Source organism: Branchiostoma floridae, chromosome 12, assembly GCF_000003815.2.
Source record: "Branchiostoma floridae strain S238N-H82 chromosome 12, Bfl_VNyyK, whole genome shotgun sequence".
NCBI lineage: Eukaryota > Metazoa > Chordata > Leptocardii > Amphioxiformes > Branchiostomatidae > Branchiostoma > Branchiostoma floridae.
Window position 1 is genome coordinate 12,887,239 of NC_049990.1, and position 17,489 is coordinate 12,904,727.

General features: G+C 39.9%; 1 protein-coding gene across 3 annotated transcripts in view; it reads left to right on the forward strand.

Moving 5' to 3' along the window:
- Nucleotides 1-4,672: 4,672 nt before the first annotated feature.
- Nucleotides 4,673-17,489, forward strand: part of LOC118427788 (neuroligin-2-like) — a 29,722-nt gene continuing 16,905 nt past the window's right edge. The window contains exons 1-2 of one of the 3 annotated variants that reach the window (XM_035837717.1): nt 4,677-4,818; nt 13,082-13,570. In XM_035837717.1, coding sequence (XP_035693610.1) covers nt 13,156-13,570 — 415 coding nt within the window. In that variant the 5' untranslated portion in view covers nt 4,677-4,818; nt 13,082-13,155. Of the gene's footprint in view, nt 4,819-12,885; nt 13,571-17,489 lie in introns of all 3 variants that reach the window. The other 2 variants (XM_035837718.1, XM_035837719.1) reach the window with 2 other exon arrangements.

Below are 17,489 nucleotides of genomic sequence, written 5' to 3' on the forward strand. Positions count from 1 at the left end.
TAGGAGAAGTCCTGAGTGTCCGTGAAAAGAGGGCGATTTTTGGAATTCCAAAAAAACATTCCATTTTAATCATCACCTAAGGTATGTACATACTAAAAATAATGCAAATCCACCAACATCTGCTTGATTTATTCTCTACCAAAAAAATAAAAACAAAATTGCCCACTGCAGTTCAGAACAAGCCGCCAAATAGCCCAAACATACACGATTTACTCGAGAGCTCCCTGCCCAAAGATGTATCCACTACTAAAAAAAATCATGAACCTGGCACTTTAGAAACTCTTTACCTCCAAATTTGAACCTCCGCTGCAGTACCTCCACCCAAGATCGAACTTGACCTTTATTTTCCTAACCCCCACATAACTACCAAAAATCATGCTAAACGATCCACAACATCTCGAGTTATCTTGTACGCAAACACACACAGACACACTCATCTCGCTGCAGTGCCGACGGAAAGCACCAGGAGGCCCATTATCGAACTTGATGTTAATTTTCCCAACCCCACATAACTACCAAAGATCATGCAAAATGATTCACATCGTCTCGAGTTATCTTGTACGCAAACACACACACAGACACACTCACCTTGCTGCAGTGCCGACGGAAAGCTCAAGGTGAACCGTTTTCTATCAGGACCTTCATTTCTGCAACTGCTACTCAAATACCAAATATCATGATTGTCCATCCACACTCTAGTTATATGCTGTTGACCTACATAGATAAGCTGGAAATGTGTGCAATTATCACAAACATGACGGAAAAGGTCTTTTGGCGTCTCTTCCCGAAGCCTTAGAATTTATTTCCATCACTGGCTTGGATTTAATGCCATACATGTTTTTGTATCTTCGTCTGGTCATGGACAAATTTCGGTATTTAGACTGCTTAAACTGCTTATAGCTATTCTTAAAAATGGGAATCATGCCGGCAGAAAGAGGCTGTCAAAAATCACCTGAGTTTTAGAACATAAAACACTCACATTGGCATGGTTTTGACGACAAAACAAGGAAAAACGGCAGAATTATGTTATACGGGATCAAAAGATAGGTGGTGACCTTTTTACCCATTTTCACTGCCTGTGAACAACACCAAAATACCTAACTTCTAAAAGCCTTCTGCAACCACACATATTGCGAAAAATTTGTTGTTGTTTTTTTCAACACAATATAGAGGTTGCAACGGTTACCTGTAATATACAGCCCCAAATCTAAACGTATCCCAAGAAAAACATTTCTACAGGCACTTTTGCCAAGGGTACCTTATCATTTTGGGCTGAATATAGGATATCTGCGCGTGTCCGGAAATACTGAAATTTGCCCCATGTATCAGTTTTAAATGAATTATTGCATTTAGCAGTTCTTCCCCTTCCCGTGATGCTTCGTTATTATGTAACTATCACATTCACCTCAGATGACCTTTGAATCAATGAACAGCAAATCAGGACGGTTAGAAATTTCTTCACGTGATGGAGCCTGTCCGATTGGCTGCGGGGTGAGAGAAGCATGCAATTTGCGTCCTGCACTTAATAAAGTCTGTATTGATTTTTCAGTAGACTTTAACGTAACCTCTTACCAGCAATGACAAATGTTGCCAGCGGAGCAAAATGACGCCGTTAGATTGATGTCCCAACTGGTGGTCATTCATACACAGACGTGATACTTCACGACGTCCGAAGCAACAGCAAATAACAGGTACGTACCCAAGCAGCCGGATATGATTTTGAAAACGGCCACAGATGTTTCAGGTAGAATCCACCACCTTTCGTCAGTGCCACTATAAAGAGATATCGTTCGACGCAGAGATGTATTCGTATAACAAACCGTCCATAACACTGTCCACCAAAACAGCATCTCCGCAGCAAAATTCTGTTTCGTAAACGGCTGTTGCCTTCGAGAAGGGTCGTTGCCAAATTTTACAACGCTCATTGCCTTTCTAACGATTCCATTTCCTAGCGACCGATCTTGAATTCCTAGTGCTTGTGAAGTGTCCGTAGCTTCTCGGGACGTTTCTATAATTCATGAAAGAAGGGCCAGATCTTGCTCCACTGGGGGAAGAACAGCAAAGACCTTCTCAGGACTGTAACTCTGTCTTTTACTCAGCCGAGGATACCGCTATGACTGCACAATGACCGACAGTACAGATCGCCATAAATCATACCGCTACCGTCTTGATCTTTATGGCCATAAACTTCTTCCACTTCCCATGTGGTTAGCGTTTTGAGCGAGACATTTTATCCGCAAAAAAACTAATGAACATTAATAACATAAAAGCTTGATGCCGTTTTTCACTTGGACCTTGAATGTACAAAATTGTAAGGTCTCTCAGAGTTCACGACGCATAGTCTTCATTTGCATAGAATTACATTAGTTGAACATCTGAAATAACATAGACAATTTTATCTGATGAAGGCATTTTCTTATCAGTAATGATAGGGAGGGTTTTAAGGCGACCCGTGTGCCTGGCCTGCACTTGGGTTTTTAAGGTGAAGGAGGGGTGTGCACTTCGTTCTCCACTATCTCGTCAACTAACACACTAAGTCCTACAGGGGCAACTGTATGCAACGTGTAAGAGGGCCCCAGCAGATGCAGGTTTGTTGTTTGGAGTTTCCGTCTCCCAGGAGGACGTCCGGCCAGGCATGCAAACTCCTATCCCTGACTCGTGTGTCAGGTGCGTCATGCCCGAACATGCCCCTATGGCCTGTCACTGTCACAAAAGACCGTCACTGCCACTAACCGCAGCTAGGTGCTCATTCACACCTGAGTTTAGTGAGGAAAGTCGTGTAAAGTGCCTTTCCCAAGGGCACAAGATTGGTGACACGGCAGTCGGGTTCGAACTCGAGACCAACGCGCTGCCGATTGTGCCACGCCATCTCACACATGTCCACATTTATATAATTTATATTCAACGACGTTCACCTTCACGTAACTTACAAATTCCACAAGTATGAATCACCCTCATCAACCACTATTGGATTATAGTATATTGTAACTAATATAAATGTACAAATTATCTTGATTATTTTCATCTATAAAATTGAATGTTCTTTTCTTTCTCAAACATGTTACAAATGTCACATGTTTGAATAGTTCTATTATGGAACGATAGGATAACATTTTCTAATTAGTTATTAAATAAGATTCGAATTTACATAATTTGAATATATTAGGCACCAAATTAGCTATCTTCATACAAAAAAAGATGAAGATCCGTCAACCTCTTTTTCCTCTTCCAACGTCTGGAACTGAATTTGTCTTCTGCAGTAATGTTATAAAGAACGCCGCTAGGGGGCCAAAACCCACATCCCCTTTCCCACCAAAGCTACCTATTATTGAAATATTAAAGCATGTCTAGAACTCGATATATCAAAATGGAAGTTCAGGGTCAGTAGGCCGAGCCGTTAGAGGGCGCAAATGTAATCGAAGTCTTACCAATCCCTATTCCCATGCCAAATATCAATACAATCCATCTAGGGCTTCGCCAGTCATGCTGCCCGTGCACATGCATACACATACACAAATACAAACTTACAAACGCTACCGATAACACTAGTCTTTCTTTTGGCTAATAACATACTATATATAGTGAGGGGTAGTATTGGCTTGAATATCACGTCTAATCGTTCAGCTATTTGATCAATTTCATGTGAAATAACATCAGTCCTGGTGGATGTTCAACGATCTGGTAATGACAGGATGTTGCCTCAATAACAGCGATCTCATTTCTCTCCGAGTAACCTCGACATGGTCCGACATAACATAGTTGATATTCCTGCCCAGACAGCCTTTATTTTATTTCAGCCATACATAGTATGGTGAAATATATTGTATTCGTAATGTTTCTTTCTTCTTTCTTTCTTTCTCCTGTCAAATTTTCAAAGTGAATCATCTCCGTCGTTCGTAGACCGAATGACCTGAAATTTGGCACAATGGTATATAGAGTGGACCAATACCCCCATGTATTATTTTTTTTAATGCCTTTAAAATGATTTTATTGAAGATTCTGGGTCATTTTCAGACCTAACTATATTTTAGCTTCCTGTGCTCTGATAGTAGCACCAAATGACCTGAAATTTGGAGCGGGAGTGCATGGGATATTTATCTAAAGAACCCAGTTTTCATTTTTGTTGTATATCACTTCAAAACGACCTATTTCGGGGTTTTACGGGACGCGGAATGTTACGAGAAGGCCGTGGCCTGGCTGCAGTACTGGCACGGAACGATATGATGATGACGGGACGCGTTTTGGTCATTCTCGGCGTTCAGTGCGTTCCATATATGGCAAACAAAGCAATAACTCCCGCCTTTGGCGACAGGTGTCAGGTGTCAGTCTGCTAACTAATTGAATTGTGCTGCCAGCGAATCAGCGAAGAGGAAGAAACAGTTCGTCGGCAATGACACAACACTTCTCAAACAAACAGCGAATTTCAAAACTGAAGCTGATTGGCTAACATTGTCATGTTTATATGTAGACGCAACCATTCAGATTTGAGAGGATTTTGTAATTTATGTTACTCCATAAAAGGTACTGCAAAGAAAATAGGAAGATAATATGTGAGCATTATTTTGAAAACAGCAATTATACAAATACACAAAATAGATATACGGAAAGAAACTTTTAGGTTTGAGATTTTTACGCAGACCTTCTTGAAGATTCCCCCCGGACTCGTCCATTTTTAATTTTACATTACGTCACAGACTCCCGCTAAGTGAATGTAACTTTCTTGTCGCAGCAACTGTGCGCCCAAGTCTGCAGTTTTCTGCGCATTTTACGTCAGCTTCTACCCAGTTTCGGTTGTCATCGGTAGCAGAACATCTTCAGGTAAGAAATGGCTATCCTTACATTGCTCACTCCGTTGTTAATGTACATTGAAAGGTGTTTTCGTTTGTGAAATTCGTCAAAACAACGTTATATGAGAACTGTGGAACGCCGGAACCGCAGGCGAGTGCTGACAAGCTACTGCCGTCGTTGTGTATCTCCGTTTGTTGTCAAAAACACAACTGAAAAAATACTGCTAGACGTCCCTTGCTTCTTCCCATATTTCTGATGAATGATGATTACTCGCGAGTTTATTTATTATATTTCAGCCATACCATATATGGTATGGTGAAATATATTGTATTCGTAATGTTTCTTTCTTTCTTTCTCCTGTCAAATCTTCAAATCTAATCATCTCCGTCGTTCCGGGACCGAATGACCTGAAATTTGGCACAAGGGTAGAGTGGGTCAATACCCAGGTGCTTTTTTCTCATTTTTTTTTTCATATCTGCCTCTTAAATGATTTTATTGAGGTTTAGAACTCAGAAAATGGTTATTGATAAGTATCCTGTTCAAATCCACATGTACTGTTTTGTCAGCAGGGTTAGCCCTTTGTAATAGCCATAGGCTAGTTGGGCAGCCCTGGCTGTGTATCCTGAACAGCCAAACCAATAAATAAATAAATTGAGGTTTAAAGGTCATGTTTGACCAAAACGGTATATTTTGGCCACCTGAACCCTTGAATTACAATAGAATGACATTTCATTTGGTGTAGATAGGCATTAGATAGTTGGTAAAATGATCCATGTAAAATTTTTGGCATAAACCAATATCAAATTATTAATTTCTGCACTTTTCTGAGGGGAAATTGGTTTTCTTTCGGCCTTCTCCTGTGAACTCCCGTGACCCCAGAGCCCACACGTGCCAGGTGCCAGCGGTCTGGGGAGAGCGAGAGTTAATTGAATTTAAAGAGCCAGCCAATCAGCGACGAGGAGGGTGAATGCTAGTTAATATTCATAAGCGGGGCCTTGTTATCCCGTATATACACAAACACAAACAGATGCATATTACACCCTCACAGTGGCCATAAGTCACCCTGTGCCCGGTTTGAAATTGTAGTTTGCGAGGATTTGGAGTTCAGACACGGTCATTTGAGCGGTAGCGGACGGTACGCATACATTGAACGTTAGAATACAAGTCTGTGTCGATGAATTTACCAACATTCCGCAAGGCACTATCATTTTCGGCAGATTTGACTTTGGGGGTTAGTTGAGACAATCGAGAAAATGTTACTTGGAAGAAAACGCGGGAAAAGTTTGCGTTTAGTTTTGATACGTAAGTTTGACAGTGGAGAATGCATGTATTTTTCCCGAACAAATGTATGTACTTCTAGTGTTGCTGTTGTTCTTTTTTGTACATTCAAATTGTAAGTAACTTTAAACTGCCAGAGTTTGAGCCCAATAAAACACTCTCAGTACCAGAGTATCACCACTGACCTCCGAAAGAAACCCCCGAACAAGGTAGAAACTCCTATCTTCCGGGTCTCGCACGCTACGAGCAGGAAATTATAACACTCAGACAAGATTACGTCCGATGGCTGATTGCATACAAAGTTAAACAAATGAAATATATAGATAAAGCCAAATCAAGTTAACTTGCTGGTCCTAGGATTTTCAGAAAAGAAATGAAGCGACAGGGTGGTAAAATTCTTGTAAAAATTCGAGACGTCTCCGTTTATGTAATGGCTCATACAAAACAAGAAGAAGATTGAAGCTTTTAGCTTGAAAAGAAAAAACACTCCTATTACACAGTACCTGCACCTGCTTGACAATTATTAAAACGTATGCCATACTTGATTAAGAAAGAATTCACTGCAATAATAAATGTACCCACATCACAAGGAGATTATGACGGTACTTAGGCCTAGTTATCGAAGCGGAAATTGTTGAATGGCGTCATGTAATTTCATGATGAAAATCTTCTGAATGGAAGGTGCGTTTTTTTTTTACTCTCGGAAAAATAGGAGCTGCCGCAATCCTTAAAACCAATCAGTTATGCATAGGCGCTCCTGTGGAAGAATATATTCTTCCATATGGGCCCGGGGCATATTGGGCAAGCTCTGTTTTGACCTGAAATCAATTCACAATATTAGTTCTCTTTTGGAACTTATATTTGATATAATGCTTATAATATGATTTTTGTATGATGGCATGTTTTGTTGATAGCATATCATGATACGATCTTCGAAAAAGCCTGACTCGTAGAGCCGGCAAGCAGGCCAATATAACCATACCATTACTTGTGCTTGATTTGAACTTTTGCTTGTAATACTCATGTGGTCATGGTCTCATTTAATTTATTTTTTACAGTTAAAGATATTATAGGAAGGCATTCAACAGCTAAGTCCACATTTTGTTGGTGAAAGAAGCGCAAAAGCGGTCAGGCGGCTGTTCAGAAGAGACACAAGTGAAAAATCGTTCGACGCTGGAAAAATTTTGAACATCATTTGATGCGTTGTGATGGCTGATTTTGCTTACGATTTTGCTTCGATTCACTGCGCTCGTCGTACGATGTGCGGAATATGCCATCGCAACAAATCGTACGCGCTTTGTGACCGGGGCTCAACCGACAACAACGTGTCGAGTATCAAGGAGCCACATCTAGATGGGATATTCTTACATGTGGCACAAGGAACTAAGTTAGTACCGCTTGTCAATGACGCTGTTCCGGTTGATGAATGCTCGGCTGAAGGCTGGAAGTACGTAGACGACATGTTTTATGCCGAATCCAGACCCAGTACTGTTCCTTCCACGATGCAAAGGGACATTGATGGACTTGTGCAATGGACTGATACCAATCACATGGTCAATTTTTTGAGTCAGTGCCAATAGAGTTAATCCAAATAGATGTTAAGTTATATGAGCCATCACTAGTGTTAGAGAGGTCTCTTTTTTACAACGATAATGTATGTATCATTATCCATTTTCACATGTATGTTCCCTTTGTTATATTTCAGCCATATGGTGAAATATATTGTATTCGTCATGTTTCTTCTTCTTCTCCTGTCAAATCTTCAAAGTGATTCATCTCCGCCGTTCCTGGACCGAATGACCTGAAATTTGGCACAGGGGTAGAATGGGCCAATACCTTGATACTTTTTTCTCAGTTTTTTCATATCTGCCTCTAAAATGATTTTATTGAGATTTTTTGGTCAATTTTAGACCAAAACCGTATATTTTGGCCCCTGTACCCTGGTATTACAACCAAATGAGCTGAAATTTGACAGAGATGTGCCTTGATAATGCCCCCATATAAATTCGATAACACTTTTGGTGTACAGTACAACAAAATGCTTATTTTTGCGATTTTTTGACCAATTTTTGACCAAAAAAGGACACTTTTGGCCCCTGTACCCTGGTATTACAACCAAATGAGCTGAAATTTGACAGAGATGTGCCTTGATAATGCCCCCATATAAATTCAATAACACTTTTGGTGTACAGTACAACAAAATGCTTATTTTTGCGATTTTTGGCCAATTTTTTACCAAAAAAGGACACTTTTGGCTCCTGTACCCTGGTATTACAATTAAATGAGCTGAAATTTGGTATAGATAGGCATTAGATACTTGGTAACAAGATTCAAGTAAAATTTTTGACATAAACAACTTTAAAATGATTAATTTTGGCACTTTTCTGAGGGGAAATTTGTTTTCTTTTGGCCTCCTGGCGTGACCTTCCGTGACCCCGCACAGAGCCACACCTGTGCGCGTCAGCCGGAGAGTTAATTGAATCAAAGACCTAGCCAATCAGCGAAGAGGAGGCCAAAGGCTAATTAATATTCATAAGCGGGCCCTCATGATCCCGTATATAGCAGTGTTCCCGCCAGGGGGAGCGAAGCCCGCCTAAGGCTCTCGCATTTTAGACTATTCAGAAGGCTTTATATTGTATCAGTTCTTAGGGGCATATCTATGATAATTGCAGCAGTCACTTATCTTCTCTTCAGGAGTTTAGCGTAACACTATTTCAGGTCAAACCGTCAAAGGCAACTAAAAACAAACTTTAACGTTACTGAGTTCAACAGTACTTATAACTTGTTATCCGAAGTTGAAACGCTAGCGATGGTATTTTCGCTGCGCTGTTAGCTCCGTGCGACTGTTGTTGACGGTCTTATAACGGTATATTTTGCACCCCTGTACCCTGGTATGAGTAACATTTGGTATAGATAGGCATAAGATAGTTGGTAAAATGATCCAAGTAAAATTTTTGGCATAAAGTACTGTAAAAGGCTTAATTACAGCACTTTTTTTAGGGGAAATTGGTTTTCTTTCGTTCTCCATGCCATGACCTTTCGGACGTTCACCCCACAGAGCCGACATCTGCACCTGCGTCTAGCCGGCAGGAAGAGTTAATTCAATTAATGGTTCAGCCAATCAGCGAAGAGGAAAGCGAAGGCTAATTAATATTCATAAGCGGGACCACACAATACGTTAACTTGAAGACTCAGGCCGTACAGACTTCTCGCCAAGATTTTTTCAAAGCGCCGGACAGGGGTCCGGGGGCCGTCGAATGTCCCTGGCGGGGTCCAGGGGCAGGGCCACTGTGGGGGGGGGGGGGGGACCCAGGTGGGCGAACCCCCCCCGGAAGCTCTTGCATTTTAGACTATTGAGAAGGCTTCTTTTATCAGTTTTTTTAGGGCCATATCTACGATAATCGTAGCAGTCACTTACTTCTCTTCAGCAGTTTGACTTTAAAATATTTCGGGTCAAAGCTTCAAAGACAACTAAAACCTCATAAACAACAAGCTTTACTTAGCTCAACAGTAAACAAAAATATTGTACGGGTTACCATCCTTAGTTGAAGCGCTTATTTATAGCGCTAGTATCTGCGCTGCGCCGTTAGCCGCCGTGCGACTTTTGTTGACGGTCTGATATCCCTACGTCGCCGCCTCGCTGATATTCCCACGGACATGTTTCAAGAAGAATACCCAGCAAAAAACGCTATTCTGCGTCAAATTCTATTCTATAAAACATGTGGGACTCAGTGTTACAGTCTAAATATTTTGTAGAAGCACCGCTGTAGGAAAGAAGGTCCAAGCAATGTAAAACATCACGTAGCATGAAGTTCGCTGTCAACTGGCACACAGCACGTGACTGTTTGAAACTCTAAGTCTAATCAACAGCCGTGTTTTATTGATAGCCGGCGGTCCTTTGATGAAGTCGGCGAAAGGTGCGTTAGTTAGAAAATCTGCGTTTAGTTTTGATACGTAATTATAAGTTAGACAGTGGCGAGAATGATTATTTTCTCATCAATATTTCTCTTCAGAATTATTTGAACTTAATTGTACATCTAAACAATTGGCTTACCTGTGCAATGTTTATATGATTAATGATCAGTGTACTGAAATCATGTGTAACGTATGGCTCCTAGTCAATAGATCAGCATTTTCTCTATAGTGACCACCTGTCTATAGTGGCCACATTTCCTAGTGCTGTTGTTGTTTGACATAAACTTTGAACATTTAAATTGTAAGTAACTTTAAACTGCCAGAGTTTCAGCCCAATAAAACACTCTCAGTGCCAGGGTATGAACAGACTGACCAGACAGACGAAAATAAATCCTCGAACAAGGTTCAATCGTATCTTCCGGGTCTGGCAGGAAGTTGTTAAACTAAAATAAGAATAGGCTCGATGGCTGATTGCATACAAAGTAAAACAGTTTAACAGTTTTACAGCTTGAAGAAAACAAACGCTCCTTCAGTACCTGCACCTGCTTGATAATTATTAAATCGTATGCCCTACTTGAATAAAAAAAGTTCACTGCAATAATAAATGTACCCACATCACAAGGAGCTTATACTTTTTTAAACTTACACCTAGTTATCGTACTGAAAATTGTTAATGACATTACATGAAGTCATTCAACAATTTTCAGTCATGATGAAAATTTTCTGAATGGAAGGTGTGATTATTGTCATTTTCTGAAAAATAGAAGCAAGCTCTGTTTTTACCTGGAATCAATTCACAATACCAGTCCACTTTGGGGGATAATGTACTGTTAAGAGGATGTTCCATTTATGCGCAGGGGTGATTTGGAACAGTCCAATGTTGCGTGGGAAGGGGTATGGCTGAAATATGCTGTATTTGCTCTTAAGCAAATGTCGGCCTTTCTAGTTTCTACAATGTACTTGCAATTAACCTCCGGGCATGAACTTGGAAATAAACTTTATCAATTATTATCTTTGTCCAATGACAGGTTCATGTCCAACTTATGCGCGTCACATGCTTGATAGCCCAATCATCTATCATATTTTTTTAAATTCCTAACTATGCCCTCATTACTGATAACTATTTCCATGAAAAATTGAGATATTGTTTCGGTGTACCTGTGTGTGTGTGTTCATGCGTGTGTGTGTGTGCGTGTGTGTGTGTGTCTGTGTGTGTGTGTGTGTTTGTGTGTGTGTGTGTGTTTGTCTGTTTGTACATGTGTTACCGGATTTTTGTAGTCAACACAACTCAAGAACCTCTGGATGGATTGCGATTATACTTGGTATGCCGGTAGGTGTTGACAAATACAAAGGTCAAGGTCAAGTTTGCATCCCCCGTATGTGACCTTGTTACTGCAGCAGAATGCCTGTTCTGTGTGTATTCAGATTTACAGAAAAGAAATGTTATGAGAGGATCCGGTAACAGGAATATGCATTTCTTATACACAGATCCTCTAATACAAAGAAAAATGATTAAAATTAACAAGTGAAACAAAAACAGATACATACATAACTACTAAATAAATAATTAAAAACTATACGAACAGTAGTATCACTAGTATGTGCTCACTGGGGAGATTTTGTCAAAATCATCTTAGGAGCATAAATAGCTATGGGTATGTTGTATGTAGGTAACTTAGACAGAGATGTACCTAATGAAGTGCAAATTATGCAAATGAGGACTTACATTATTAATTAGGAACATTTTTATTTGCCATGTTTCCACTATACTGCTAAAATGAATGTAACCTGTGTAATTTATGGCAGGTGGAACGTTAACAGTACCAATTATGTAAATAAGTACCTAATTTGCATAATTTATGCAAACGAGCTATAACTCTCTTAACTCGTAAATGATTAGACACTCAACACTGTAACTTCTGTAATTTAGTTAAAGGTGTATAAAGATGTAGTGTTTGCGTAATTTGAATAATCAGAGTATTTGATGGAGATATGCGTTTCAGTTAATTTCGCTTAGGTTATATTTATGTGACGTTTGTGAGCAGCAATGTTTCTTTTATAACATCACTACTATAGGACTGGCCTAAGATTACTTTCAGTATACATTTGACGTTAAAAAACTGAAATAAGTATTGACACTCGATCAATAGACAACCAATTTTAGTGCTGCACTTCTTCTTTTTTCGTGCTGCACTGAGGAAGATATGGAATTAATTACCCATACAAAAGTACTGCTGATCTCGCGCAGACAGACGGAAATGACTCTTTAATAATAAGGAATTGGTACTGCATGTTGGATTGCTACATGGTTTCAAGCCTCTCGGAACATGTGCGAAGGATAAAAGGCCATTTCTGAATTTTGATATGCCTTTCTTACTTAATCAACAATAATTTTATACCAACCCAAAAGGCACTAGTGCCTACTAACACATGGAGCATTTGATACGATTGTGTTGTATAGTTTTGGGATTTTTTGCTTTCAGCGAAACACTTCCGAGCGCACAATTAATTGGTAAAAATGTCCATGCCATTGAAAATGCATTTAAGTGAGATTCTTTTAGTGACAGCATGATTTCTTCTTTCTAATGTACCGTGGGTTGTTGCAATTCTTACGAAATATAACCTTATTAAAGGAAAATTCTTACTTAATAACACAGGTCAGTTAATCGTACAGTGAATAATCAGGATGAATGTTAAGGAGAAATGAAATTTAACAATGACATATGAAGCTATACCATGAGCCCCCAATACACTGCGATTGGAAAAATCTCAGTTTTTTCTCCATCTCTTCTATATGAAATTTCCGGAATACGTTATTTCTGGATGACGAACTTGCCTTATTTCTGGAGAATGGACACGCATTATTTCTGAATAATATATACACGTTATTTCTGGATAATGCAGATACACGTTCATGTAAAAATTATGGACCCAAGGCCAGTGCGGCGACTCCGGCTGTCCTAATGAATCCACCGTTGCCTGCTCAATGATTCATGGTGCCTGCGTGAGTAGCATACGTAATGCGGTACTTCCCAGCATCTCCCCGCCAGCTTCCGGTGTGATCATATTTAAGGATCGTGTTGGCTGTTATGCTTTGCAGACAGGAGAGGCGGCTGTTAACGTAGGGTTTACAGGTGTGTGGAAGCTACAGGTGACGGAAAATCGGCGTCCATCATGTATTCGTCATCCCTCGCCCAAATCTGGATCCTGCTTATCCTTCTGCACGTCTCCTGCTGTAACAGCGATGATCGGCCTCTGGTGCACACCAAGTACGGACCCATACTCGGCAAGCGGGTCCGCATGCACCAGTATAATCCCAACCTACAAGATGTCATGCAGTTTCTCGGGATACCCTATGCGCGTGCACCCGTCAAAGATCTTCGCTTCAGACCGCCAGAAAAACCAGAGAAATGGAAAATTGTACGGAACTGTACGCACTTTGCACCCGTATGCCCACAGCCACTAGATCTGCCAGAGTCTCAGCCCGTACGGCCGTCTATGAAAAGGAAATGGAAGGCCATGAAGCCGTTATTGGGGAGTATGGATGAAGACTGCTTGTACCTGAATGTATACCACCCAGCAGATGTAGGTAGGTGATTGTGAATTTCCATTCGATACCTCTTGAGATGTTTTCTGGAAATTCTGGCAGCGTGTGATTGGGACTTCGGTGTTGGCAATAAGTGCGGTGCAAAGAGCTGCGATGTGCAAGGAATAATAAAGAAGATGACTAATTATACAGAGTGGTTTAGCAATGGAGCCTGATCTGCTCCCTATTGAAATGGGTTTATTTATGTGTTTCCTCGTCTAATTAAGCGATATCAACATAATGGAAGAAACTGCTTGGCCCCTTGTTAGAGTTGCATTTTGATTGATGTCATTGTTTTGCATCATAAGGATCATACTATTGAAACAATTATTGTTCACCATGCATCTGTTTTGTGGGTTCCAGGGAGCTATGTAGATAAATATTTCACAAACAATCTGTCATCTCAAATACTATCAAATCGTTCCTGTCAAATTCATTGATGTGATAATAATTTTTATCTATTTTGCGAGGGAGTACATCAATGTCACCTGTGTTTATTTTCAGCAAACACCGGAGAACAATAAAAAAAACGGCAACAATTCAATACAATACACAACACCATCAAAGCCATGCCTTTTCATCTTCTAATTTTCGTCCCCGTTAAAAGACTTTATAAAGTCTGCAGTTCTGATCGAAACGAACAGATAAGATGTAAACATAACCTGAATGCGCGCGTGCCCTGACTGCAATACGTACTTAGACATCTCTTCAGTCAAGCTGCCCCAAACTAGCCCTACAGTCAGGCCGCCTGGAGATTTTATATTTTACCTATATAAAACCTCCATATTATTGGCTAGCTGCTTCCCTTTACCAAAGGTATAATGTTTCCAGGTTTGTGCTATAGTGGAATGTGTCATATTCGACCTGTGTCGAAGTCTCGAGGGCCAGGTAAGGGATTACATGCCGGGAGACTCGTTTAGAATAGCCATAATTTCCCCGATGGCTCAGTTTTCACGATGAAGATAATGGAAGCGCTCTTTTATCAGAGGGCAGGCTCGCACAGGTCTAAGGCCCAGTCAACCCGTCGACGTGACTACAACTTGTACGTGCTAAAATTAACTGACGTTTTGTGGTATGATATTGTTTTTATGAAATCCACACGCAGAGAGAATTTAATGTGGAAGACATACAGATTGGTATTTGAAAACGTTTAACCAAACTAATAGCATCAGTGTTGAATGTAGGATTACATTTCTAAGTCATTCACCTAGTCATTCTTCTGCAATGGGAACCTTAATTTTGAATGAACCACTTATTTCTATCCATAAAATCCTTTGGGGATTGTGACTCAACAGAACCATTGTTAACTAACTTTGGATGACGACACAAGGGTCCTTTTCAGGTGGCTTTTAATTCAATACCATTCTCTCAACGAAAATGTACAAAATTTAGTCACCAAATCGACGAGGTTTTTATAATTTGAAAACTATGATGGTTGGACATATCTTCAAGGCTTCTTTAACTTAACACATATCGAGAGGAATCATTTTGATGGCAATCATGGATATATCTTACAATCCAAGCCACTATTTAATTTCTGAAGAAGCTGATTGATATTATCATGCAATAAGTCGTACAGACCTACTGACGTTCTAGTTGGTACACGTAGACAAGAAATATCACAGCTGACAGACCTCAGATAAAAAAAGCAATTTCATCTCATCCTTCACTTATATGCTTTATATTGTCATATATATTATATTACATTGTATTTGTATCAGTCACAACAACTCTGTTATCAAGGAAATTACCTCTTGCTTTCATTCTGTCGTTTTTTATACTTATGCATTGCAAATTCACGCGATGACACCTGTTGTTCCTCTATCAAATCATTTAATAAATGTATCGATGGTGAGATGCCCTCACGAATCCATGTATGCCCTTAAGGCAACTTTCATCGTTTTGTCCATATATTTGACATCCCACATTAAACAAGGCAGCTGCAGCGTCAAATAAAACGCGCGATATTGAGATTTCAGGTTATCACTGACCACCAGCTGACTGTTATTTCGTTTTGTTTAAATTGTTGCATTTTTCGCACAGTTTTGCGTATCAGTTTCTTTCCTCTTGACAGCCACGTCAGCGTTGATTGGTTTTAATATAGCAGGTGCGTAGAATCTTTTTAGCAGAAGAAACAGACTCGCTTTGAATTAAACAATTTCAGCGAGGCCAATGGCCCAAATATTTGCCGTGACGTTAGCTTGTTCGTTGCCGCATTATTTGATTGCTTATTTTTGGCTCCCTTGCTGTAATACCAAAGGCCAAATACCATCACACAGTCGATTTCTACTTGTTTGTGTCTGTGTTTGTGTTACATTCGGTTAATGTTTATTAGTGCGCGTCTGTGCGTTTGTGTGTGTGTGTTATGCTCTGTGTGCGTATGTGCAAGTGCATGTGATTTTTGTGTCATGTGATTTTGCGTTTGAGTGTTTTCATCTGTGTGAAACGTTTCTCTCCGTTTCTGCAATTATGTGCCCATTTGTGAGTGGGTGCTTTTCTGTGTGTGAGCCTGTGATTGTTCGTGTTTTGAATGCTTTACGTGTAAGCCAATTTCTAGCAATGTTTACGATAAAATTGAAAAGTAAGGGAAAAAAGACCATTTTGATCGCGACTATGAGTCTATAATTGAAATATAGCCAGACGACGTCGACCAATCAGAACGCATCATTTTCCTCATAACCCAGAACATTAATATCACATATACTACCCGCATCCGGGGTATAGGTCTCGTTCTCATGGTATTGTCAACTATTAGTGAGAAGAGGAATCTACTGCGCTGGGAACGAGAGCTACAAAATGGCGTTATGACCCGCTTTCCTTCGGTGTATAAGGTCCCATAATTCATGGCCGATTCCTATAGTATAAACATCTCATTTTATTCAGTGGTCATAAAAACCGGTCATGAATTATAGCACCTTATAGTTATACACAGAGGGAAAGCGGGTCATTAACCCTATATCATACCAAGCATGCAGAAAATACTTACATTTACAACTGCGTAATTATCTAAACAAGAAAATCCTTCCGTGAATAGTTCTGTCAGGTCGGCACGTTACTGAGGGGCAACTGAGTGGAGAAGGGGTTGTACTAATAGCTCCATGGAGCTGGCTCTATGGAGCTATTAGTACAACCCCTATTGACACAGCCGCAGCTTTATTTCCACCGACGTTTTGTTGACCGCCTGTCACCTTCATCAGGGCAATTCTGACTGTTTTACATTGTACCGCAGCAATAAGTATCGCTGCTTACAGATGCAGCCAAAACGTAAATTATTTACACATCTACAGTGATAATTTTCCACAATTACAATACAGTTCAAGATCATCTGATACTAGTGTATTGATGATATTCATTATTCATACAAACTGACAGCTTCATAGAGTTCTTGTGTACCTGTGCTGTATGTAACGATCTACATTCATAACCTGTGCATTTGATCGATGTTTTAAGTGTTTTAAGGCCTTCAATTACGTGACATATGGACTTTTCCTGTTTATGATATATTACTTGCGTTGGAAATCGATATAGATGGAGAGGTTAAATAACGCGCAATATTCTACACGTATCACACTATCACAAAGAGCAGGTTTGACATAACTATTATCTGTGATGACAGTTTTTCGTAGTCCGATAGAAAAAAGTGTGGCAATAAAAGCTATTGCCATGGCGACGGTTTTGTTGTTTATAAGTATTAATGATTGTTGTTGTAGGTGTGTCGTAATTGTGTTCTATCCCTTTGCATGGCTGTATGTATGAATATTGTTTTACGTGATGGATGTTTGTAGGACATTGCTGTTAACAATAAAGTTGATCTCTTGTGACGAGTGACCATACATGTTTCTCAATGATTATACAAATAAAGTCCTAATTTGCCAATGGGATATATGATCTATATCCTTAAACTGGGGCCGAGATTATAAGT